At 41.9% G+C, this 27729-nt stretch overlaps 1 protein-coding gene across 1 annotated transcript in view; it reads right to left on the bottom strand.

Annotated features, from left to right (window-relative positions):
* GPR158 (G protein-coupled receptor 158) overlaps positions 1-25310 on the bottom strand; it is a 166569-nt gene extending 141259 nt beyond the window's left edge. Inside the window, exons 1-2 of the mRNA XM_015853313.3 lie at positions 23937-25310; positions 12393-12498 (exon numbers count right to left, since the gene is read on the bottom strand). Of these exons, the coding sequence (XP_015708799.2) occupies positions 12393-12498; positions 23937-24784 (954 nt within the window). The 5' untranslated portion in view covers positions 24785-25310. The remainder of the gene's footprint in view (positions 1-12392; positions 12499-23936) is intronic.
* Positions 25311-27729: the final 2419 nt, after the last annotated feature.

Here is a 27729-nt window from a genome sequence, read left to right as displayed (position 1 = left end):
CTCCTGTTATTTATCTTTCATTACACTTATTTTTTTATAAGCTAAGAGTCCTGCTGATCTCTTTCCTTCATTACTTCTCATGCCCGAGAGCATGTTTTTTAATCAATCTAATATTGTTGTAACTTCAAAATTCTAAGAGGAAAAAAAAAATTAGCTAAACTAGGATCTTATTATTATCACCTAAAAGACTGAACTGTGTTTCATGGGGCAACAGTGTGAGCAATAGGTCATGGTCATGGCTCTTCTGTAAGAATTCACTTAGGTGTACTGAAAAATAGAGCATAAATACTTCTTTCATGTCAGACATAAGCGTATGGAGACAAACAGAACCCATTTTTAAAGCTGCTGTCCTCACACAACTAACCTGACAGTACAATTTTCATATACAGAGGTTGACAAAGTAGCTCAACAACTGTAATTTTTAAGTATTTTCTTTATAAGCCATGAAGAGCTCATTTTCAAGCTTCCTATCAGCACCCATGACTGCCTAACTAATGAAAGGAAACAGACAATTCAGAATTGCCCAGCCAGGTCTAATACCCTCCCATCGCTGTTAATTACTAATCAGTACCTTAACAACTTGCTTTGTTACTGATAATCTGATTCATTACAAAACATTTGAGAAAAATCACTGGGATACCACGTGTGACTTACGTTGAGGACATGGTAAAAACATGTCTGCATCCTTTCTATCTGCTTTGTAGAAACAATCCATCATTCATTTTTCCAAGTATTTTTTTTCTTTTTTTCTTTTTTTTTTTTTTTTAATTTTTTGAAGTTGCCTTCAAAAGAACCAAAGCAACTCTGGTATAATATATTGAATTGCAGAACATCTCCACGTTGCCATCTCTTCTGAAGAAGCTACTGCAGGGGCCATTACTGTCTAGATAAGATTGTGGGCTGCCTCAAAATTTTAGGGTATTAGATCTGCAGTATCAGTTAATGACATTTTGACAGAAACAAGAAAAAAACACTACAATTCTTTGTGAGAAAAGAAAATAAAAACAATCCTATTTTAAGGGAGCATTGAAAAATATTCATGTGGGACTCTACATTGGAAATAGCTCTCGGCAAAGCACCATCCCTCCAGCATGCAATCTGTGTGTTTTGGTCACACAGATTCTTGCATTCAACCTCCTAAGATCTATGTCAGTGTTGGCTTAGGGTAGAACTTACTTCATACAACTAGAGGGAAAAGGAAATAAAGACAGTCGATCTTAATCCCTTGCCCTTACTTTTTCCACCTGCCATGTATTGTATTGAATTGGTAAACTGTAAGTTGCTGCTTTTCTAAAAACCCATTGTCTCCTGCATAAAGATTGTCCAAGGATGTTATTATCGAGGCTCCACACTTCTGGCATCCATTCTAAAAGAGTCACTTGGTTCACATCTGTAGCTTTTCCTATGAAAAAGCCAAGCAATCTCAGGCAAGCATCCAAAATCTCATTGTTGTTTTCCTTCTCACAGACTACTTTTAGGGAGAGAGAAATGTGACCCACACGGCACTTCTTTTCCCCATGCCTGCAGACTTCTGCAGGGCTACAAATTGTTCATTAATCTCTCCCCACAAGACGGGACGTAGCAAACACACACAAGACTGATTCAGGAATTAAACTGTAGCAGGAATATTTCAGTAGGCATAAGGAAAATTAAATTGTCCAGAGACGCCACTGGAAATCTTTTTTCTGATTTTCACTACAGAGTCCAGCTCAATAGGAGTTAGGCTGTTAACTGTCTAACTGTCCACTAAGGCAACAAGTCTGATCAATATACATGAAGAAAAAAAGATGGAATATACCTCTATTTTTGTTCTGCTGTGTTAGGAACAGACTTCACAAATGCTAGCAGAACTGGTTCAAAATAGACACAATCTGCTGCTGCGGCGAGCCAGGTGCTGCTATTTCTGCATATGTACCTCTCACAGGAGATTCACATCACACATAAAAAGTTGTTTTTCTTTTTCGTGTGCATCAGTCAAGCGGTTTTGCTAAAAACTTCACAAATGTAACTGACTGAAACTGAAGCAGAAAGTTCGCTACTAATAGGGTTAGTCTAGAAAATTGCACTGCACTGTTGTATAATTGTCTAGGTCTGAAAGACTCAGCTAATTTAGTTTACAAAAGACATCAAAGAGGAGGAGACAATTTACTGTACTTCAAAAACTGCAGCAATTGAAATAGTAACAGGATCAAAGGTACCCACAATTAAATGATTCAGCACTTCTCTGACTGTACAGGATGTATTTTCAAACCAAAGGGGAGTATTAGATAATACAGTCTGACCAACTATTCAGCACAGACCACAATGCCTCAAATGAAACACGTGGAGCAGCACTGGAAGGACTAGCATAGATCTTCCAGAAAGGTTCTGACTCTGTAAGCCAGAGAGCAGGTGGGTGGGACTGCATTTGAATTTGGTTTTCCTGCTTAGCAGTGCAATTATCACCACTCTACAGTGCTCATGGCAATAAGGGCAAAGTAAACTAATGTGTAGCTGCCTCTTGAGACTTGCTGCCCCAACACTGAAACATTTGTGCAACCATCCCACTTACTTACTAGAGGTGCTAAAATGCAAGAGAACAAAATTAATAGGAAGGGGCTCTAGAAGACATCAGAAGCATAGCTAGAGGGAAAAGCTGAGAGAAACTCTGCAGTATTTTCTCCACAGAGGAGTAAAGCAAAGCCAGAGGTAAGGAAAGGAGCTGCACACAAATAGCTTTATCTGTCTGTACCTGTGTGCTTCCCAAGTGTATCTAAAACACCAGGCTAAATGGTGACTCATTTAAATTAAGACTGCAGACCTGAGTAGAAATTCATGCAATTGTTTGGAGTTTGTTTTTTTCAAAAGAGGAAGCTGGCATGTGATTTACAAGCAGGAGTAAATAGGCAATAAAGGTAAAGGGTCTGACTGAAGCAATATTATAATTAGGTCAAGAGGCAAAAATAATCAGTAACATCCAAGATACAGCCCTGGGGTCCCATTGTACCATGTACTAGGCAGTCATGATTTCACCTCCAGTCAAATTTCCAATGAAAAAGTACTTTAAAACATCACTACAGTAGTGGCTATCAATGCAAATCCTCTTTTAGGATGATACAATTTCAAAAGTAAGAGGAAACACCACAAGTAAGCGATGATTTTATCTCAGAAAATCCTTTCCAAAAGAGGAAGCCAGAAAGAAAGACTGATTTTGAACTACACAGAGGTTCCAGAAGAAAGACTGAGTATCTGCCAGAAACTGATGTGACCTTAACTATCTGGATCACCTCCACAGAGCTCTACTTACTGAGGGAACTTTTCTTGCACTGATGGTTAAATGGAACACAATCAGTCGTAGCTGAAAAGGTGATAAGGGGAGATTGACCCACTGACACAGAGCACGGCACCACAGAGCTCTGAGGTACAGTGCAACAGGTCAGCAGCTTGGCACACCCTCACAACCATCACAGATTATCATCTCTGTTCTTCAGAATTAAACAAGGATTAAAATCCTATTAATGAGAACCGTCTCTATGCCACAAACTGAAATAATCAGTTCTAACATAAAGCTATTATTACAAAATCATAGTTATTAATTCAGAGGCTCTATGGCTCTATAAACATGCACATGCAAACCCTGAATTATTTGAGATTTAAAGTAGAAATAATAGGAAAAAATCCCAAAGACTGTTCTCATAAAAGTTTGTTACTTTTAACAGAACTAAAAGGTGTGTAATAAGAGCATAAGGGAAGACATGATCTCAGGTATTTGGGACAGACAAGGGAGTTTGTATCATTGTAAAAAATTAACAGTGTTGCGCCTTGTTAGTCTTGCTACAGAATCTATTCAGCTGCAGTATAGATTTATTCTTTTCAAGTTCTCTTCGTCCATCACTCTCTTCACTGGGAAGTTAAGGCTTGTAGATGTAGATTTAGGGAAACCATCTGTGGGCACACCAACCCACTGACATGCATGGTCCTTCACATAAACCCTGATTTCCCTTTATTTCATTAATCTATGGAATTCATTTATTGTGGCTCACTTATTCGTTAGCTCCCTATAATCATGTAGCCAACAAAAATATTTTTAAGTTACACTGCTAACAAAAATGACTTAATCATACAATTTTTATTGAGAAATAACAGAAAACTAGGATAATCCACTAATACAGTATTGCAGGCACCTCAATCGCCTTTGGAAAGAGAAACACCTCCAAAATATGCATTAAACCTGTAAAAATAATTCTTCTTTAAGTGGAAAAGTAATGTTTCATTCACACTGCTTTCCATAATTACAGACTCTAGCGATATAGTAGCCCCTTAGAAAGCAATCATCATTATGAAATCCTATCATATAGGAAAACTCAAACTTCAGAATTGAAGTTCACTCTAGAAGTAAAAACATCAGTCTTGGAGTTATTAATCACAAATACTCTGAAAGATTCATATTGACACAGTTGAAGTATTTTATTCAGCCATTCATCTCAAGCAAGTATCCTTTAAGCTATCCACAGAAGTATTCAGTGTGGTTGAACTGCCAAGAAATGCCTCCTTCAGGTACCAAAACGTGGTACTCCCATTGAAGATTTCTGGAACAACATCAATTCAGGAGTTTAAGCTCTACATGCAACTGCTCGTGTAATAGCATGCACAATATGGCCCTGGTCCACAACTGCCACTCTTAGCCACTACTGGTCTTATTTGACTTCCTTTCATTTAGCACAGACAAGCTGCTTAGCCTATGCTGAAAAACACAACTGTACAATGGGATTACAGAGAATGACCTCAAGTTGCACCAGAGGAGATTCAGGTTGGATGTTAGGAAATACTTCTCTAATAGAGTGGTCAGGCACTGGAATGGGTTGGCATGGAGGGGACAGACTCACAGTCACCAGAGGTGTTGAAGAAGCAATTAGATGTTGTACTGAGGGACATGGTTTAGTGGGAAATACTGGTGATAAGTGGATGGTTGGACTGGATGATCTGACAAGTCTTCCAACCTTGGTGCTTCTGTGACTAGATAGATATGATAAGCGACAGAACTGGCCAGGTAGTATTAAAAGCTTTTAAACCTTTCTAAACCTTTCAGGAGGGAAAAAGAAGTGATGTTTTGACCTGTTAATGGCTTTCTAGACTTCCTCAACGTGTCATCACCCAGAGGTTTCCATCAGAATACAAGATTATCTTCTCAAAATGCAGAAGTAAAAGTCTTTGTGTTTCAACTTTTAGCCACTGTCTCTTGCCCTGTCATTGAATAGTATTGCAAAGAGCATGTCTCTGTCCACCTTTCCAACAGATACTTGTGCACATGGATGAGACCTCCTCCAATCTTCACACAACACACACTCGAAGCCCTTACACATCTCTAAGGCCTTTCACTAGACTCTATCCAGTACCTCCAGGACTCCCTTATACAGGGGAGAGCAGAGCTGGAACCAGCACTCCAGATGAAGCCTCACCAGTGCTGAGGAGAAAGACCACCCCTCTCCACCTTCTGGCACCACTGTTCCTTTCACAGGTGAGTAGTTGCTGACTATCTGCCACAAGCACACATTGATAGCTCATGGCCATCTTGGTGTTCACAAGAAGCTCTGAGACCAATCTAGTTCACTTTATTTTCCAGTGTAGGAGAAAGACCATATGTTTTAGATGAAAAGTTACTGAACTTCATCCAGATTAGAACACAGCTATACCACTCCTTGAATATTACTTTCCTCACCAACCACATCTAGAGATGAAAAAATTAAGAGTAATTAGATGGCACTAATGGGAAAAAAGGCAGCTGCTATACACAGACAGAATAGCAACCCTTCAGCAACCTGCACTGTCCATTTCATGTTAGTAAATAGAATTTGATTTCCCTATGAATAACAGTTGTGGTAAATCTAGAGATAAAGTTTTACAGCAGAGGAATTATAGCCCTGATAAAAGCAGAAAACAGGGCTTATTAGAAATAAGAGATTGGCTCTTTTGTTTCTACAGTAATATCTACTTTTCCTCACCATCCCTTCCAAGCAAAGGACAAATCAAAGACAGTAAATATCTCTCTTCAATAGTTTATATGCTTAAGATGTTGAGAAGCTTTTTCTTTCACTATGTATCATAGAAAGAATAAAACTCTTCCAAAGAATAAGCAGTAATAAGATGAAGATATTACAGTAATAGATTATAAACTAGTCAGAACAAAAAAGAAATAGTTAAAAAAATATGGATTAAAAATCAAATACTCTGCATTGCTCTGTTAGATCAGTGCTTAACATATTCATGATCTAAAATAAGATTGGATGGCAAAGCAATGAAGAGGAAAAAAAGGAAAAAAACACCAATATTAAGTAGGTTAGTAATGATGCAAAACTTCTAGGAGAAAAAACCCTGCTCAGTGAATGGACGACCTGAGAGCTATCAGTTTGCAGTACTGTAAAATGCAGACAAGGACAAATCTCACAGACAAAAGAACAGGCAAATAGGAAAAAAAAAAAAAAAAAAAGAAAACAGTTCTTTATTTGCAGAAAGACATTGATGGGGGGGAAAAAATACCTTCTACCAGAAGTCACCAAACAAAAGTGATGGTATTTCAATATCCAAAGCTATAAAACTGTGTTCCAAAAATAAAACAAAATGAGCTTCCATTACAGCTATTGCTATGGCTCAGTACATTGCTTTGAGTATGAAGATTCAGCAGCTATTCTCTTTAGTCTTTCATCTTGAGATCTTTAATATGTTTTCAATCTAATTTTAATTTGTTATAGGAAAAAAAGGAATGAACTTTCTCCTCAAGGCTAAATTAAACTTGTCTCTTGTGCAGGTAACTTGCAGTATAAAAAAAAAAAAAAAGCAGGAGAAACAGTTGGTACATTTAATAAAAGCTTTAAGATAAGGCAGACCATCTTTTTCCACTGGTTTAGTCAGAGCATTACATACTCTTTCTCAAGTCTATTTTTTTCTTCCTCAACAGAAATAACTCACTGTAGAATACTTGCATAAGCTGAACTTTTGTATTTCCACAACTGAAGTGCCTTCTACAGTATATGGATTAAGAAAACAGCTGAATACTCAAGTAATGAACAGAGCTTGCATGGTTCACACGTAGTTGGCATCCTTTGCAACAAGAAGTGGAGCAATAGTGTATTTGAATAAAGAAGCTATGCCGTTTACTCTGGCCAGAGCAGTATAAGAAGTACAGATCACTAAGTACATCATGAACTTGTTCAGACAGGTTTACAAAATATCAGGATGTTTGCTTATCCTGAAGGCATCTGAAGTCTGGAGTGCATACAGTGCCATGCACCCCAAAATCCCCCTCTGAAGGTGACCCACACACTAGATCCTGGCTGCAGAACAACATGACCCTCTTTCAGCTCACTTTCTTTCATCTTCCTGCAGAAACTGAACTGGAGAGAGTAATTTGCACGCTTGGAAATCACATGTCAATTTCAGTCAGAATGCCCATCTGATAAAGAACATTTTGCCCACGTACAAGCTGTAAAATAATAGGTAATAATCTCACAAGATATTTTTGATACTTTTTGATTCTTTGATACCAAAGTACCACATTTATCTAATTGTGCTTAATACAGATTTTTTCAGATATCGCACAGTCTTCCAAATGTAATAGTAACAAATCCCTGAATGAAGTTCTGCTTTGTTTATGCCTAGATTTGACAAAGCTGCTATCAATTTTGCATCTGGGAAAGGTAATTCACCGCCACCTTTCCAAAGGAGAATAGCCCAGCCAGTCCCCAGGCTCTTTTCTGTAAGGTTTGTTGTGACTATGGATAGACTTGAACTTGTTGGGACAAGAAACTGAAGGTCAGTTTCTCAGTCTGTCTCCAAGGAAGAGCTATTTCCTGCACTCACTCTCCCTCTGCAAGTTGCCCTTTGCTCCTGCCAGGCATGTTTTGTGGATAGGCCTTCAGCTAACTAGATGTCTGAGCCTTTATTCTCTGTTCCTCCCAAACAGAAAGGGAAGACGTATTTCCTCACCTTACTTCTGCTGTTGAACAGCCTTTTCCCCGCTGTAGTAGATGTGCTCTGAAGGGTACATCTACAAAACCAGAGTTAATAACTTTTGGGTTACAGAAGCAGAGAACACTCCTATCTCCAGTCCCTTGAACCATCTAATCTCACAGAACTGCACCTTCCTATAGGGTTTGGTGCTTTGATTGTGTTGATTCTTTTTGTTGTTGTTGGCGATTGCCCACACCCCCAAAGTTCAATCATTTCACTTTAAGGACAAAAATTTCATGGTATGAACAAGAGAAACAAAGGCTGAAGGATCCTAAATACCAACTATTGCTCCTTCCCCAGGATGAAGCTGTAACCCTTTTCTTTTTCCTTTCTCCATAATTTTACTTTTGTCATTAAATACTATATCCACATGAAATGGGACAAACACATGTTGTCCAGACCTCTGCAAGGGCAAATCAAGTAAGGGCAATTTCACTTCTAACAACAACATGTCTGCAAGGACAGGATCACCAGTTCAGGTCATCAGCACTGCCCAGTATTATAATGTCACATTCAGCAGAGAAAGATCTGAAAAAAAACTACCAGTAATTGATGCCATCCATGATCACCTGCAACAAGAAAGATCTATCTATGCTATTTTTCTTTGTCAGACAGCATCACTCAACCAGTCATCTATGGTTTTTCAACTTTAACTCTGGGGAAAAGGAAAACAATATCAAATAGAACCAACGCAGATGAATTTAAATGCTCAAGCTAGCACTAAGATGAAAGCAAATATTATTAAAGCTTTCTTCAGAAGAAAATGCTGAAAATTGAGATTGACTCCAGAATCATTTAAGGATTTTTTTTTCTCCTGAAAAGGCTGTGATAGCTGTAGCTAAGCAACCTGTCTGCTCTTCATACTGCAAGTTGGTTTTCATAGCACCTTGTTTATCACTGAGAGCTCTGACAAATGCCTACCTTATTTAGCATAATCATAGCTGAAAGAATTCCAGATTAGATCTACTATACTGTTGTGAATGGGTCTTTCCCATGAACACACCTAATGCAAAGTTATTTTTAAAACAGCATCTTAAATGCCCTTGTGTGTATGGCATGCTCTTCAAATACACTTTATTATGTGAGCAGCCATCAGTCAGGACAGAATAGACAACCTTCCTGCTTTTGGATCCAGAATTGCTGGGGTTTCATTGTGGGTTTTTTCCCCTCCTTTATCTGTGTATTAAATTGAACTGTTCATCTGCCTATCCAAAATATCTTTCTCTTTCAGCCTAGGATTTGATCTAGTAAGTATAATCTAACACTAAAGATCTTGTTTTCTTCCAAGGGGAAATATACCCTTACTTATGTTCTACGCCCTGATTTGGGTACATCTCTTGCCATAACTTGAACCCAATCTGTATGTACTAAAAATTAACTGTGTTTTATAAACTCTTCTCATTAAAGATTGTATTACCAACACACAGTATTATTTTCAAGTTCTTCTCACTCTGACTGCATTTTTTCCTTATAGTCAGGGCAGAAAATATATGTAAATATTAAGAAAAAACAGTGACACTGGACATGACCCACCCGGCTATGACTTGATGCAAACCTCCTATCATGCCTTCCCTCCCATGAAGTAGGTGCATTAAGTAGCCTTATCTATTTGACAAGGGTACCAGAAAGCATCTGTTGGGAAAACACGGAAAGCACTGTTGTTCTTCCTCTCCCAGCTTAGTCCCCATTACACTTTTAATCAGACACACTTCTTCTCAACCTTCGCCATCCATTTCAGTTGGTTGACTGTAATACTACGTTCACTATAATAAGGTGCAGTGAGCCCCAATGTTTACACTACCTAAAGAGGAAAAAACTAATCATACTGCTTATGTGTTTCCTTTCTCAGTAGGTTGTGCAGTTGTGTAGAATAAATACTCACAGAGTAGGCCAATGCATCTTCCTACAAACACAGACATACACACAGACAGCAACAAGCCTTTTTGTTTACTCTGCCTCTCTCATTTCCTCTAGATATTTTTGCACGTTGTCATTTTTGGAATACTGTTGAAACCCAAAGGGATGTCAGCTGAGCCTGCCTCAACAGTGCAAGCTGTTGGCAGTCTCATTAAGGGTGGTGAACAGTGTGGAAGCCACTGCAGTTTCCAGACTGATGCTGCTGGCTGGGAGTGTTCAGCCCAGCTCGATGTGCTATGCAAGCTGATTTCTTCAGACATTTCCCTGCCTTGATTTTATTGTCAGTGTCTCAACAAGGACTCTAAAGTCATTACTTAAAGCACCAGTTGTTGCTGTCAGCATTTATGAGGAAATAACCTAATATATTAAAAGAAAAAAAAAATTTAAGATCTTTCAAACACTAAAAGTGCATGCCTTCTCACTCCTACAGCCAGCTCACCCATATAGTGAAATCACTTTGTATTTGTTATTAGGAAGCTATGGTTCTTCCCCCGTTAATTTCAGAATTACCTGCAATATCTTGTACTCTGCCTAACACATTTTGATTATTTCCAGCCCTATAAATTTTACCTACTCCATTCACTGCAGCCCCACAGAGCCCAAATTACCTGTGTATTTTTTCCATGTATGTTTCTTCTTATGTTTATAGTTTTTGACAGGGAAGAGCAGATCTGTATCTCAGAAAAACTGAGCTTTCTGCCTTAGATTTAATGGCACTGACATTAAATGGAACAGGTACCCTGGCAGCGCACTAAACAGTTTTAGCAACAAAGGGCAATTTCACAAAGGCAAAGGCTTACAAAAGAGTCTGTGGAAAGACAATGCAGCTCTGAATGCTTAAGTCATTCAACAAAACTGAAAACCAGCAGCAAGGTTTAGCAACTTAAATCTCAGTTCCCTTCCTTACTCTGCTTCAGGCTGACTTTAGAACAGTTTCTTTTGCACTCAGTTTCCTACATTACATTCCACTTCTCATGTGTAACGAGAGGAAGATTCATTCCCCTCCAAAAATTCTCCAACCAATTTTTTTCAGAGGGAAGAGTTTTTCGTATTCTTCTCTCAGGATTTACACTTAAAGACTTAGATTTTGAAGAGAAAAGTAATTTTGAAATTACCTCCAGTATGCTTTTACAGATTCTGTTTTGTTTAAGAACACAGTCCAGGATTCAGAACCCATTACAGCGAACAACAGACTTTGAACCAGTTCAAAAGGGTCACTAGAAATGGCTATTGATCCTTCTCCCTTATCTCCATTTTCCTTACATGTTTTTTAACCCTAACTGCCACACACACACCTCACCCCAAATTTTCTTCTTAGTTGCAGGAAGAAATACAACTTAGCACCCCAATCCCCTGCTGAGGTTTCTATTCGTAAGACACTAGGAGAAGGGGAAGCACTTGTCAAAATATGTAATTACATTCAGAAAAGTAGCATATATTAAAAAGCACAGTTTACCAAGATACCACAGGAAACTTTATTTTCTTCTAGGAAGAAATATGGGATATTGAAAAAGTGTTCTCTCGAATTTAGAAGTCAAAATTTGACAAAGCCAAAAAAATTCCATTTGTATTTACTCTTCAAAGACCATTTGGTTCTTATTTCACAGATAGTTTAAGAAAAAAGAATTGCAGTGAAAGGTTTGTCATGCTCAGATAAGGTTAACGGATGAATTCCTCAAGAACTCTCTTCCTAAATTCAGATTTGGTTTTGATAAATTAGTATTTTATGTTAGGTAAACAGCTCCTAGCTTCTGGTAGAAGATTCACAGCTTTTTAATTAAGCTTCCAGAAAATACAGAAACATGTGAGGTACATGTATCTCATAGATGCAAATTGACACCCTTGAAAACAACATTAGATGTAATAATAAAATACGTGCTATGATTTTATTTGGTTTTAAAATTGCATTGAATACATAGATCATTCAGTCTGGCCAGTCATACGATACATTGACAGAGGGAGCCGGACACAGGCTCGCAGGAGAAATGGGAAGCAGGAAGGAATCAAACACAAACATTTAATTAGCTCTGTAAAAGTACTGACATTTCTATCAAGAACAGTTATGGTGTCCAATTCTGAATGAAGACGTTCCATTCTTCAAAGACCAAACTTCTTTAAATAAACACCACCAGCATCTCAGTTACTCTTACTGTACTTCACAAGGTTGGCCAGTCAAGTGATACATTAAAAGACTATTTTCATTTTAAATGTAAAATAGTAGTTTGAGTCAGATGAAGAACTTCATAAATCATTTCACTATCCCTATAAGCTAATATTTCTGTACAATAACTTACCTTATGTCTTATTTAATATCAACAATCCTGAAGGGCAAGCATTTTTAAAACTCAACCATAGTACCACGCATGAAAAGATCTTTGCAGCTTATAAACCACACTCAAAGTCTTTAAAATACATAGCAATTTTACTACAAAAATCATTCACCGTGGAAAGATTTTATTGAAGTGCAGCTCAGTTCCTTAAAAACATACCTCAGAGTTGTTGAGATGACACCTGTGTGTTCCTGAGAACCACCCCTCACTCGAGCACTGGTCGATATCCACCTTCTGCAGATTTATGTCGACTTTAACAACACCTCTGGAAAAGAGAAAACAGCCTTGAACACTGTGACTACATCAATATGTTAAACTTCTTTACGATGCTATAACCTGCAAAGCAGAACTACATTTTTCTTCTAAATACAGAATTTGATGAAATGTCTGATAAGAGAAATGAGGAGATCCATGTTCCTGAAGCCAAGCCTGCAGACAGATTCTTATGTTAGACCTTACTGAGATGCATTACAAGAACTCTAAATCACACGCACTCAATAGATGTAAGGTGACAGGTATGAATAAGTTATCCACTCCGATAATTTAGTGCCCTTCACATTTTACAATGCAGCAGAGAACTAAAATAAATACAGTGGGTGACCTACACTTCTGTCTCAGACACCAGCAGCCCCATAGCCAACCCCAGAAACACACCTAGCACTGGGGCCAGGCAGTACCCAGCACCAGGCATTATTGCCATGCCAATTTCATTCTCCCTTTTGTGCCAAAGAATGCTATTTGCCAACATAATTGTGCAAGAAGTCTTTTTCTGTACACTACCCAGATGCACACCAACTCTCCAGTGACTTCATATGCAAGAAACAACAAAGAATTAAATCAAAGCCACTCACATTCTCCTTGCTTAATCACCACTACAGCTGCATGTGCTAGTACTACAATCTCCCCCACAGAAAAGTCTTATATTTCCACCCTTTCTCAATTCCAGAAAGCTACAGCCATCTGCAGAGTACTTTCACTCCAATATATCCCCATTTCTGATGGGACAGACAATACATACAACTTTGCCCATTTCCCCTGGCTTTAAGGAACGCCATCTCCTCACGTTTGCACATCCCTGAGGAAAACAACATCCAAGTGGTCCCACCACCTCACAGCAGGGCCCATGTCTTTCTGTGGCCCCAGCCACTACCCAGCACAACCCTGGAGAAGGCTGCTTTGCTGGTGCCCCTGCAGCCCAGAGACATGCTTCCTACAACAGTCTAAACTATTTTAACACAGCTTATTTTAACACAGTGACAGGGTATCTGTCCCAGATGCCCATAGGGCACAAATAAACAGATGCAACTAAATTTCCTCAACAGGTCACATGCACATCCCACCAGGTAGGTTTCTGATGTTTTCCGGACCACCTTCTTGAATACAAATACAAATGTGTAGGCTGGGAACAAGATCTGCTCCACAAGATAATGAATTCCTTGTGGCTCCATAGAGAGAGCTTGACTGCAGTCAGAAGGCCTGGGGTTAAAGCAGTTCATGCCTCCTTAAGTTCGCACTATGCAAAGACACTCTAACAAGTGTCTCAAGCAATGCGACTGCTCTAAAGAAACCGGTTGACAGTTGATGTAGAAAGGAAAAAAGATCCACAAAAGCCTAATCTGAGAGACTCTCTGAATACCACAGGGAAGTAGATCTGTTTCCTTTACAGGAAATGTACTCGTGTACATTTTGTTTTTAAATGGTAGGAGAAGTTCTCCCTCTACGAATACATACGAAAGGAGAAATAAAATGAAAGTTACAAGTAAACTGATCACTGCTAGAACAGAAGTAGTTACAAAGCATTCTCTCCACCCCAGCAAGAGTTTGCTACCTAGTAACATTGGCCTTTCCCACGTCTTCTATCCAAGGTGTAGCATCTCTTTGAGCAGCAGGCCTACCTGAAAAAAGTTGTGTAGCTAATGCTCCTGTATGAAGAGTAATCAAGATCATTTTTTAATCTCTTGCCAGATTCAGCTCCAGATGGACTCTGGTTTCCCTAATCTCATCCTTGTCTTTATATGATTAGGGTTACCTGACCATGCTTTCACCTCCTGCACACAGAACATCAGTCTTTTCTCACTGTACTGCTGCAGTGTTTATGTTTCACAGTGACATCACAGTCCTGCTAAGATACTGCAAGGTATTGCAGCAGCTTGATGCATAATGCCTTCAAAAGCAAAAGGTTTAATAGTATGTGTGGCATTTACAGAAGGCATCATGATGGTACAGAGATACTGCTTTCACTGGGGATGCTTTGCCATTTTAAAACATCTCAGATTCATACCCCACCATCGTTACACAGAGTACACCAGTATGTACATGATGATACACTTCTGAAATTCATCTGTGATTAATACAGGAGCTGGAACAACCTGATTAACCACCCACATTTCCAGTTATTTTTTGATTCAGCATTTGGGAAACCGAACATATGGAAGAACACATCCTCCTAGTATGTACACAGACCAACTACCTGTCAATGCTACATTTATTGAACAGACTGGAAATAATTGAAGCTCTGCTACTCCTATTGAAGTGATCCAGACAAATATAACAGTACAGCAGTAGACTCAGCCTGTCAGCCTAACACATTCACCCGTACTGACAGTGCTGCTGGCTGAACCCAAGCTACAGTGGTAAGTTAATAACAATATTACTGGTAATTGTGGACCATCTGGCAAGTAAGTATATTTGGTTAATCTCCTTATAACTATAAATATTTGTTTTCTGACATGATTTAACAGCCCCTACACAAAAAAAAAAAAAAAAAAGACAAAGATCACAAGTCCATGTTTAACATTTTGGACAATTACAGATAGGAAAGGATTAATTGAACTGTACATAACAGATAACCATTGAAGGATGATGTCATCAAGGATTCTCTGTCAGATCAGAGGTTTGATTTAAGAGGCTTTTGTGTCCATCTTAATTTCCAGTACCACTGTTTGTTGGCATTCTGTTAGCCCCAAAATCTGTGCCAGAAATTGATTTAAGCTTATTTCCCCAACCTACCAGCTATCTTGATAGTTTCTGTAGTTATAATATTTCATTGTAACATGTTGTAAAGTGTGTACATACAGAGGAATCCTCACCCATACTGTCACATCACAAATGACCAGAAGGAACATCTTCACGCTCTCCCAATCCAGCTTAAGCCAGGACTGCACAGAACAGCCTGCCAACATTTAAATGGCAATAAACAGTATCTTTGCCCTCTAGATCTTTAGAAGATTTTGGCACAGAGGCCATTAGAGCTCAGCTAAGCAGGCATTCAAACCTCTAGGTTTGCTCCCTTATTGCTGTATTGGTAAGAATTATAAGCAAACAAGGCAATCTGATGCCAACTATATGACCAAGATCTGTGTAACAGTGTAACCAGTTCTGCAGATATACATATATATATGAAGGGCACTAGGACTACTAATTGTATAAACCTTCTGAAACATAGAAATAAAGGGAAAATATACAAAGCAGTTCATTTAATGCTATATACCAGGGAGAAAACTCTCTCCAAGTCAAAATGAAGCCTTTCAAAAGCATCAGAAAAGCATATGTAATTTGTCATCAGTCAAATGAGGTAACACTGAAGCCTCTGTAAACATGAATCCTGCATGCCTCAGTACAGTGCAAATCTCTTCACCATTTGTTGCATTAAGCTGGGGGAAAACAAATGTATCACCACTGTGGGCTTACGTAGCCAAACAAATGCCACATGCTTTCACCAGGTACAATCAAGGTTCTTAGTGCCATCATCACACGGTGAAGCAGATGACGAATTTAAATGCCTTTCTAAATCCTTGCTGTCATATCCATTCATCCCCTGACATCATTGTTCAAAAATCTTCCTTAGCACAAAACCAGGAGACGAGAAAGGCGATTTCTTTTCACACAGAGGGTGGTGACGCACTGGAACAGGTTGCCCAAAGAGGTCATGGATGCCCCATCCCTAGAAGCATTCAAAGCCAGGCTGGATGTGGCTCTGGGCAGCCTGGTTTGGTGGTTGACAACCCTGCACATGACAGGGGGGTTGAAACTCGATGATCATTGTGATCCTTTTCAACCCAGGCCATTCTATGATTCTCTGCAGGTGTCTTAAATCTGTAGATCCCCACACCTCCAGATGCAGGCTGCGACTAGAACAGTAACAGTTCTCAAGAGGAAACTTTGTGCACTCATTAAGTAAACTGTTGCACTCAATATTTATTTCCAAATAGCGCACACTTGACATCTGAGTCTACTTCAAAATGTCTTCAGCTGTCCATCCAAAAAAGTCCTGCTGTCCAATACACAACAGCTGACATTCAGCTGGTAAGCAACAGCCTTCTCCACGTTCAAAGTTACTTTTGAAAGTTAAGATTTAAGATTCTACATCACCAAGAAGCCCCTAAAACTCATTACCTTCACAATATATTGTGACAACCAGATTCAGACTACTAGGATACATATATAACTTAGTTCTGATCTGGGCAGTTATCACCAGTTTCTTATTAACAGGATAGACAGACTTACCCAGTTCTTCCACCATATCACAACTGCTGCTTTTCATTCCACTTTCACAAAAAAAGTCAGCTTTCACTAAAAATAAGCTTAACTGAAGAGTAAGATACAGCAGTGTGGGCACATGAATTAAGATTCACCTGCAAAGAAAATCCCTGTGCGCCATTTGTAACAGTACTAACAAGGGTTGAATACTTAAAGCTGAATCCTTTGTTGTCAGCAGAATTAAATGGGATTTAAAAATCAAGCCTCCAGATTTATGGCATGCAGTGCTGCCTGAGGACTTGAACTTCCCTGCATTTTAGTTGAAGAACTTCCTAGATACTTTGAGGGGTGCTGAGAATTTTGGTAGAAGATGAGTTCTGTGATAAGCATGACCTCATTTAAAAATGAGGAAGTGTCACTGACAGTAAGGTATCACACTGGATTCTTCATAAGAAACTAGTCTTGAAACTAAGTTTTGGCTGTTCAGTAAGAAATTGACATTTCTGAGATATTCCCATTACTGCCCATGGGGTCAACAAGAGGCCTCAAGGAAAAGCGGGAAAAGTGATAGAAGAAAGAAGAGGTTAGGAACAAGAAAAGCTTTGAATCCTATGGATCCTGTACAAGAAAGATGGCCTCAGCCTAAGCACAAGCCCTCTGCTGACTCTGCAGATTTAAAGTCAGTACAAGAACTTTAAAACTAAAAAGCAGAAGCCAGTTATCAAAACAAAGGAACACTGAACATAAACTCAAGCAGAAGATGGAACCCGAGAGGTGTTTCAGGCTCGGTATTTTAGAAGCACAAAATCTTCAGGTATCTCAGAAAAAGGCAGCCTGAGGGGAAATCTGTGAGGCTGGTGAGCAACCAGGAGGTAGGAAGAGCTCAGTGTTAAAACAGCATTTGTAGAAAGCAACTTTTCTTTTTAATCCCTGCACACTTTAGAGCCAACAAAGCTCCTGCTTCTTAACTGTTCTGGAGAGCGCTGATGTGGCATTAGGCTGGGATGTTATTCCCGCTTTGTTCAACAGGTTCAAAACAAAACTAGGTGAATCCAAACAAGCTTAGCAAGCAATAAAGAAAAGCGTGCACACAACTACACCTGACTGACAGGGAGAAACTGAACACAGAGGGTTTCTAAAGTGTCTTTGGAACACACAAGAATCACAGATCTCCAAGTAAATATCACACAAATTTAAAACCAGAAAAGCATTATTTCTCTTCCTAACTATTTAATGGAAACCAAGGTCAAATCATACCGTAGGAGACAAAAATAAAAGCTAAAATCAGAGATCAGATTAATCCATACTTACCATCAGTACTTGATCAGATACACAATTTGGAAAAAAAATAAATTGTATTGCCTATTAGTAAATGGGACATAACCAAGATACAAGAACTCAGCATTTCCACCATTTTCATAGTGCTTCCTAAGTGCCTGCCAGAAGGACTAACTCAACACACCTATTTTGTTCTTACCTTTGGGAACACTTCTCAATCTCAGTTCAGGTTCATGAACAGACAGAATAAGAGGTGCCCAACCCAGAGCTGGATCTCAGATAGCAGGAAATGCCACGTACCCACTCCCTTCAAAAGAAGCCTTGAGAGCCTGCTGTGCTGAAAGCCTTACTCCTGGAGGATGGGGTCAAGAACAGAAGAAAGGAAATAGCAGTTTGACCTAAAAAGCCAGCTGCTCTTATTGCAACTTACTGCAGCCCTGACAACAGTTCCACAGCACACAGTACGTGTTCCAGTCCTCTCCTGGTCAGGTTTAGCTTCTTTCTCTACAAGGCCCTCTGCTGAAGTTAAAAAGGCTGAATCATGTTTCTAATAAGAACACCCTATTCCTTGTTCCTTTTCTTTCATTGTCTAGATTTCTCACCCATGACCTGATATAAAAGACACCAATATCACAGAGCGCTTTGAGGGCACTTAAATACTGAGGGTTCTATTAAAAGAAATAAATCATTGAGTAGGCATTTCTTGGCTCTCACCTCTTTTCAGGAACAGAAATCCAAAATGTTCAGTTCAAGGAAATAAATTATTCCTTTTCATGTTTAAAACCTGTTCCGAATCCACCCACATCTTCAATCATGTTATATGGGCCAGGGGACATTACTGAAGAAAACATCAACTTCACCATTTTTAAATATTTAAGATTATGTAACTAATGTATGCTGTCAAAGCTTCAGGGAGCCGCCTTAAACAGGTACACTGAATTGTTTTCCCAACTCCATACTGAGACTAGATTGGAAAGATTAAGGGGAAGCCTTCTCAAACAAAGGGTGCTTAAAGTCAGAACTTAAATCATATTTAAAAACAAAACAAGTTCTGGCTCTCTTTAAACCTACTCTTATGGGCATTTTACCAATCAGTTTAACATCTGTGAAATACATACAGGCATATTCCCTAAGAAATTACTTATTTGTTATAAGTGCTTCTACTTGCTTGGTAGAATTTGCCTTCAATAAGTAAGCACCCCATTACGGGATAGAACAGGAGTGGTCTGAGTTACTTTTAACAGTACAGCGCAAGACTCTGTATTGAGCTGCATTTAGGGAAGAAGTAGCTGCATATAATTGCACAATAAATACTAACATTTGCACCAAGTATTACCTTCTAATTTAACTACAGAAAAAAAGGAGTAAGTGTCAGGAAGAAGTACTGAGTTACAACAGTTGATTGAGCCAGACTTCAGAATGAAGGTACCCAGAGATACTCCAGAATACAACACTCTTCAAGAACATGACAGACTTCAGCTTGTTGACTATGTTCCTTTCTGCCAAAGCAGCCACCATTTCATAGCATCCTCCCAGCAGTTCTTCAGAGACTGACTGCAAATACTGACCTGGATTTGGTGAAACATGGCAACATGGCCATGCTAGAACAGGGAGAAAGAAAATATCCCTGTATCCTGGAGGTATTCTGACCTCCTAGATGGAAGTAAGCAATAGCCACTTCCCAAAGTGAAGGCATACTACATCACAACATTAAAGAAGATGAGAGTAGCACACAGGAAAACAATCTGAACTGCACAGAAGCAGTAGCTCATTCATCAGAGACTGGGAAAATTGATGTCATTGCACAAGGCTGAAACATCACACACAAATGTGACTAACTGTATTCAAGAAACACTGGAACAGTTCTTGAGAATAGGGACCATGGCAACAGAGAGCTCTGTGACGGGAGACCAGAGAAGGCAGGTTTGTTTAGCCTAATAAACAAAGGTGGAAAAGGACCTGCTGCCTATAAATAGGTCGGGCAGAAAACGTCAGCCGAGAGCTATTTCAGACAGAAGGCTGTTCTGGAACAGAAACAAATGGATGAGGGCTGACTGAATGAATTTAGATCAGAAATCAGGAAAAGCTATCCAACCATTTAGGCCAGCAAAGTGGAGAGCCAAGAGGAAAAGCAACCCACTTTAAGGTGAAGCTGAGTCAGCTGATTACATTAAGTGGGCTTGTGATGCAGAAGATTGGACACTGTGACCCAGGAAGGTTTTAAAGGGGAAGAAAAAAAAGCTTGTGCTCCTAGTGGTGAAACTACTTGTACACTTCCCTTCCAGATCAAAATGAAATCCTTCCCATAGGCCTACCAGACTGCTGCAGCAATAAAGATCCCCCATTTATCCCACAGGGAACAAGTAAAGGACTTTTAGCAAGTGGAACTTAACTCACAACATGAAGATTTTCACACCCCTCCACTTCCACTGCAGGGCTGCAGAGAGAGCGGCTGGATCACTGCATGCTGCAATGTGACTCCATGCCATTGGACAACATGAAGCAGCAGTGGAGGGTCACTGATGGATGACAAATGCCAGCATGTTCCAGCCTCTGCAGTACTAGAACTGTATTAAATACAATTAATACAATTAATTTAAATTTATACATTTAGTGATACATTTAAATACTACTAAATACATTTGATAGCAAATTCTAGCTGCAAACCACATCAGCTCAGAGTTTTGAGAAAAGGAGAAGGGAAAAGTTAACGCCAGATTACTTTCAGTCCCTGGGAATCTTCTTGCTTCTACATGAATCTGCAGCGTAAGCTAACAGGAAAGTTGTCTCCCTGCCTTTGAGCAGATCTCAGATCAGCGAGAGCAGACAACAGCAAACCCTGCTAAGCAGCAGGGCAGAGTCACCACTGTTAGCTCAGCGCTGGGTTGATGTGGTCCCACCAGCATCAGACACTGGTACAATTAAAAAGCCTTTGGTTTCCCCACTTCATCTTAGTGAGGGCCTATAGCTCGAGCTTTTGCAAGGCAACTGAAGAGATCACATTCTCTCCATCTTGGCCTTCATTTCCATTTCATATAGCTTGGCTTTCACGTTGTATGAAAGACTAATAGCAAGTGTTTACAAGAACCTTACCTGGGACAGCCACATTCTCTAACAGAAAGCACCACAACCCCCTGACACTTCAGTAACGATGCTTTGCTTGTGACTGCACTTTCCAGAAGTCATTGCCAACGCTACTGCAGTAGTAGCATTTAAGGAACAAAACCAGTAGCAATTATTAGTCTTGCCTTTATTAAACTTTCCATTGCTACACCATGCAATGCACCCAACTGCTACAGCAATAGAAGCAGGGGCAATGCGTTTTCCTTCTAGAATCTGAGAAGACTTTTCCAAGGAGAAAATCGTGTTCACAAATTTCTTCCCCTGATGTACCATGCCATAAACCAAATGTCAGCCAAAAAGGAAGTACATAAACTGTTAGTTTCAAAGGGGCACACACTAAACTACCATCAACAGTCTCATACCAGACTATTAAATGGAATGAGCATGTAAACCGAGCCATGAAGGGTTCCTAACAGATGGTTCAGGGATATTTTGCTGAACCAATGTAGCTTTTGAAAAAGATGGAGAGTAATATATGCTGCTTCTAACCATATGGCCTTAAATAGGAATTTAAAGCTAAACCATTGTGTCACTCAGACAGATGGTGAGGGGAAATAAGGCTTATTTCAAGAGGGACATTATAGCAATTAGTACTAGCATTCTAATAGCCAAGTTTCAGCTTTTTATTTCACATGCCTGGATTTCAAACTATTTATTCTCTCAGGAACTCACTGAAGCTTCATGTCTGTTAAGCACCAAAAACATTTGCACAAACACTAAGATGCTCCACAAGTGTTGGAAGAAATGTATTTCAAATTTACTATTTTCTATGGAGCTGCAAAGTTACTTTCTCAATATCTCAAATGATAAGCTTACTAAATAGACACCTAGTATTAACCAGAAGCAATGGAATCACCATTTGACTACATATGTACATATGTACTTTTTCACCTGCTTCCTTACTTAGCCACCTAAAAACATACGGAGCCACTTAGAACTGCTTACCAACTCACCTCTGGTTTTGATACAAAAAAAACAACTTTAATTTCCACTGTTCAGCAACAATACAAAACTTCAACATTGTAGCATACCCCACCCCAAGGTCTCCTAAACGCCAAGAGCTTCTCCAAGCTTCAACAGGCTTAATGAACAGCTTTCAAAGTATCTGAACTACTACAATTATTTCTTTAATTGAGATGAATTCCATATGGTCAGTAGAGACCAGAAAGCCCAAGGAAGCAAGGCAGTGCCCTGCATCCAGGAGGACCTCTGCTGGTGGCCTTGGTTGGCCAGAGCTGCTCTCAGATGGACCCACTGCACTGTGCACTCTGAGCATAAGAGCTACCACAGCAGCAGCAACCTACACTGCCAAGATGCTTCCCAGCACAAGAGCTTGGTACAGAGCTGAAATTGAGATTTGGGCTCTGCTGATTAAGAAACCCTCTTTCCAAAGTTGACAGCGAGGCTTTGTTCAGCTTTACATCAAGATCCAGTTCCTCAGATAACCGAGCATAACAACCAGCAGCTGCAACCCCACCTCCAGCATTCACTGTTACATCAGCTATCCCCCAGTAAGAGAACACCAGCCTACACTAGTTTTCACCTGCATCCTTAAGATTATTTACAGGTCTCAGACTATGAGAAGTACCCCAAACTCATCCGGAGCACCTGCTGAGGCCCAGCAGAGCTCTGCACTACAGCTCTCCTTTGGTCTTGCAAGGAATTCAGCAAACAGACTGCAGACAAGGAGCCCTGAAAGTGTGAAAATTCCAGAGCAACAGGTAACGCTACAGAGAAATAACCACCCATTCTTTATTCAGCAGATTACTTTAATGTCTAAGAACACAGGGCTACATTCACACCTGTTAGATCCCAGAGAATTTCAGATTGCTAATACAAAAATAACAGCAACCATTCACATACACAGTTGTACAGCAATCCAAGGGAGGGGAAAAACCTCTTCCAGAGCCAACAGCACAGAGGAAATCTCCATCTACCACTGCACAAAGCAAATCCCGTGCTCTTCTTACTCCCTAAGGGGAAAAAAAGCTGCTTCAGGGCAATGGGCGTCCGAACAGAATAATAGATCATCCCCATTACATGTGTGGTGGTACTATAACCTGATATCCCATACCCTGCAGGTTGCTCTCACTCCTCAGCCACATCTTTTTGCTCTTAACATAAGGCACCAAAACAAGCCTCCTTGTGTCCTCCTCTATGTTATAGACAGCCCAGTGGCAAGCTGCTGGAGATAACAGCAGTAGAAAACAAGCAAATCTTCACAAACAGCATCATCTGCACAGCTTCGTAATGAGGGGGGAATTCTAAAAACAACGCCCCCAAAAGCTTCTTATCTGCCAGTTTAGGCTGCAATCATATGCAGTAGCAAACACTTATTTACCTACAAGCATACACTGACCACTGACCAGGCTTGAGCACCCCACAGTGGATGTGCTCTGAAGACCAGAAAACGCAGTGTCTCAACTGGTTAAAATCATAGCTGGCATTGAGCTAGTTTTCATTTTGCAGCAGAGTAAGAAATAACAGCTCGGGAAACATCTTTCTCTTGCAGAGAATTAACCTACAACCCACAATACCCACCATTCTCTGCACTCCAGAAGCACACCAGGAACATAACCCACACACACACCTGATTCAGTGAGAGTTGCTGAAGAAAAAGCTGCTTTACAGACTAAGATAAAAGCAACACTACCGAGCAACAGCTCCCTAAGGCATGTGAAGGTGATGCTCAACAGGAAGGCCTGGGGTTGCACTGCGGTGTGACTGAGCATGTGGAACGGGTCACCAGCTCACCCCAAAGGCACAGATGGCCCTTCCCAAACGAGGGAAGCACTGAGTACCCACCATGCCCCCTCCTCGTACCTGAATTCGGGGACGAGGTTTGGTTGCAGCCCATAGAAAGCAGCTGAGAGCGTCACCAGCCAGCCAGGTTTGTAATTCCCGTTCTCACACTCCAGGTAAGGAGAGGACCATCTGATGTGATTCTTATCAGCCGTGAAGCCCTCTCGCCTCTTCCAGCTGTTCTCCAAAGTTTTAGAGCCCGTGTTCAAGACCTTCCTGTGTTGATGCGGCCTCCACTTGCGCTTCAGGCCCTGGAACCACTCCATCTCCAGGGATCCGTTGGCCAAGCGATGAGCGGAGGAGGACAGGTCCTGCAGGTGGATCTGGCTCTCGTGCCTGCTGGCCTGGAGGAACACCTGGGGGGCAGAGAAGGGCTCCGTGCTGAAGGTGATGGCCGCCCTGGAGATGTTGGGGTCCCCCTCCAGGAGGCTCCTGATCAGCGCTCGGTACCACTCCAGGTCCTCCTGCAAGTTCTGCTCCCGCGACTTATTGCTCTGCAGGATCATGTTGAGGAAGTTGGTGGCGTGTGTGAGGGTATCCAGGGCGCCGTGCAGGGACGGGTGAGAGACGAAGCGCGACTTGCCGGCCAGGCTGGCCAGCTCGTATCGCCCGGAGCAGTTGGCCCTGCGCAGCTCCCGGGAATCGCCCGTGTAGAGGAACGAGGCCACATCCTGGGGCACCTCCTCGGCGAGCCGCTGCGCCAAGATGGTGCTCTCCGGAGAGCGGCTCCGCGGGGCCGGGGGCGGATCGCGGCTCTTGATGTGGTTGTAGATGGGCTGCCCGCCTCCCGGCGCCCGTCCTCGGCCGGCCGCGGCTCCGAGCCCTCGCTGGGCCAGGAGCAGGAGAAGAAGGAGCCGGAGCGATGCCATGTCCCCGGCGTTCCCGGTCGCGCACGCACGGCGGAATCGCTCAAGCCGGGCTCGGCATAGGCAGCACAGGCAGCACAGGCAGCATAGGCGGCATAGGCAGCCGCGGCGACCGAGCGGCCCCCGGCCCCGAGTCACCTGTGGCGGCGGCGGCGCCGGGAGCAGCGGCAGCAGCAGCACCAACCCCGCCCGCTCCCGCTGCGGCCCCGCGCTCACTGAGCTGCTGCCCAGCGGAGCGCGCAGGGGCGGCGGCGCCCGGCGCAGCAGCGGGTTCCCCCGCGCCGCCCCGCCGCCCGCCGAGCCCCGCAGCTCCGCATCGTGCGGGCACCGCTGCCGGAGAGAGACCGACGGACTGAGTGACTGCTGCCCTCCTGCCGCAACCAGCGCTCGGCTCTGTGCCGCCAGCTACGGGAAACCGCTCGCCGCCACGGCCGGCGTCTCACCGCCGACCCTTATAGGTGTACAGCGAGCAGTTGCCGCCCTGTGTGGCCGCCCGTGCTGTCAGTCAGCCGGCAGCCATTCACGGGGCAGGAGGACGGCGCTCAGGGAGGAGGCACCGCCGCCGAGAGACGTCGAGGCGCCTCGCCGCACCTGCTGCCCCCACCACGAGGCACCGCCTCGGCTTCCGCGGGGCAGGAAGCCATAGGGAGCCATGGGGAGCCATGGGGAGCCGCCCGCCCGAGGGACGGGGGTCGCGGGCTGCGCCGCGGGGCCGCGTGGGGAGTGTGACAGCGACACCTGGCGGCCGGGCGTGGAGCTCCGTGCTGCCGATCCGCCGGGCAGCCCCGCTCGGCTGAGGCGGTGGAAGATGTGACAAGATGTGTTTGCTGCTTTAAAACGTGCTCTTACTTTAGAACCGTTTGAAACTGTTCTTAAAGGAATAGCCCAACAGCTAAAGGTTGGATAACTTTGCAGTCCCCGTTTTGCTGGCACACGGTAGATATTATCTGTTAAAGAATAATGTACGTGTAATGAACGTCCCCTCAGTGAACAGCCTACGAGGTTATTTAGAAGCCAATACACTGAGCAGCTCAGATGCTGCTATTTACAGTTTAGCACAGTGTAGGGGATCTGTGCCTCAAAACCTGCGCTGAACAAATACCCGAGGATGCATTGTTTGCTGTGGCTAAGTGAGAAATGAGGCTTTTGGAAGTAGTAGCTGTCAGGGCTGAGCTGAGCTAACATGGAATCGGTTACTTGGTGAGCTATCAGTGACAGTACAAATAAACAAGTGCTTTTTTTCACAGTGGGCCTGTGCAGGTTCCCTTACTGCCACACACAGCTCAGAGGGCCAGCTGCAGGCCCTCCCAGATCCTGACCCCTAACACCTGTCTGAATGGCACCACAGCCATCTTCCTGCTATCTCTCAGTAATCAAGCATCCTCCTAAAGTACTCACAGACTAAATTCCTTTATTTCCTCGTCTCCTTGGAGTCCTCTCAAATATCCTTCTCCAGAAGTACTCACCTCTCCCACACCCCCTTTTCGTTTGCCAGCAGCCCCCAAGAAGCTCTTGTTCCCAGCACAAACCTTTGCCAGGAGCCAGCAGCCAAATGGGCCACAGCACAACTCCAGCTGCTGCGAGCTTCACTCTGTTCTGGGACACCTGGAGTCAGAAGGCTCTGGCATTCCTGTTCCACTGGTGTGTGCTGTGTGTTACTGAGATATGAGGAGAGATGGGGGGTCTATTGGAGGACTTTATTGCTGAGGGTACCAGGGCAGCTGGTGCTGTTTCTGCATCACAGAAGGTCAGAAGAGTTGCCTTTGTCCACCAAGGCTCCTTCCTGCTGTCACAAACAGCCACCATGTCCAGCCAAGCCCACAATGCAATATAGATTTCACGTAATTGCAAATGTGCAACTACTTACAGCTCTGTAAAACCTATGTTGCGGTACCCAAAACCTACCACTCACCACCCACATCCAGGAGACTGCAGTGGAACTGCTTCAGCTTATCCACCAGCAGGGATGCAACAGGATCTGACCACTGTCCTGCACATCTGAATTGTTTGAAGCATCGTGGTTGTTTCAAGCATGATGCCAGTACATGAAGGATCTCGACTGACTGCCTTACCTATTGAGAGAGAATCTCCATGTAGATATTGCATGAGCTCAACCTCAGTCTAATTACAGCACAGAAAAAATAGTGGTGCAAAATGTTAGCAGTTCTTAACAGATCAGAGTAAATGTAACCTACTTTCTCCAAATACAGCCTATATGCAAGATCTTGGTTTATCTGAACTATTAGAAGTGCTCACACCAGAATTATTCCATTTTTAAAACCATTTGGAACAACAGAATTCTCCTGTAGCTGTGAAATTTGTTTAATTATTAATCGTTTATGAATTTGTGTTCTAAGCTAATCAGGTGTTACACAGAGTAAAAACACTAATTAAATGCTGGAACTTTGAGAGCAATTTGTTGTATCTCTCTCAGGCAGGAACAAAATATTTATTAATACAATTACTTAAAAAATGTAAACTATAAACTGAATTAAAGAAAGAAACCCATATGTTTTCTCACTGAGTGGAAGGCTACTGAGCAAGTTCCACGCCTGTACATTCTCTTTGGCCTTTCATCTGGCTGTTTATATTGGCCAGTAAATATCAATACAACCCAAAACAGGAGGATCACATACTCTTCCTCCCACATTATAGGCATGGAATAGCAGAGGGGGCTGGAGGTTGGGAATGCAGAATGGCAGGGCAGAGATGGGAGTACTGTTCATGTTGTAATATATAGTGCAGAGTACACAGGGGCTGGGAGTGATGCTGGGTTTATTGCTGCAGAGGGCAAGAGTGAGAGTGAATGGAAATCATTAACTCTCTTGTTTTCACCCACAAATGAATTAAAAACACTGCATAAATATTTCAGGAGGGGAAAAAAAAGTAGCCAAATGTAGAACACGAGAGTTGTTATTTAGAAACCGATGAAATAAGCAGCAAGCGCT

The sequence above is a fragment of the Coturnix japonica genome, chromosome 2 (assembly GCF_054131305.1).
Source record: "Coturnix japonica strain WE chromosome 2, WE-NBRP24, whole genome shotgun sequence".
In the NCBI taxonomy this organism is placed as follows: Eukaryota; Metazoa; Chordata; class Aves; order Galliformes; family Phasianidae; genus Coturnix; species Coturnix japonica.
This window is presented reverse-complemented; position numbering and strand designations above follow the sequence as displayed.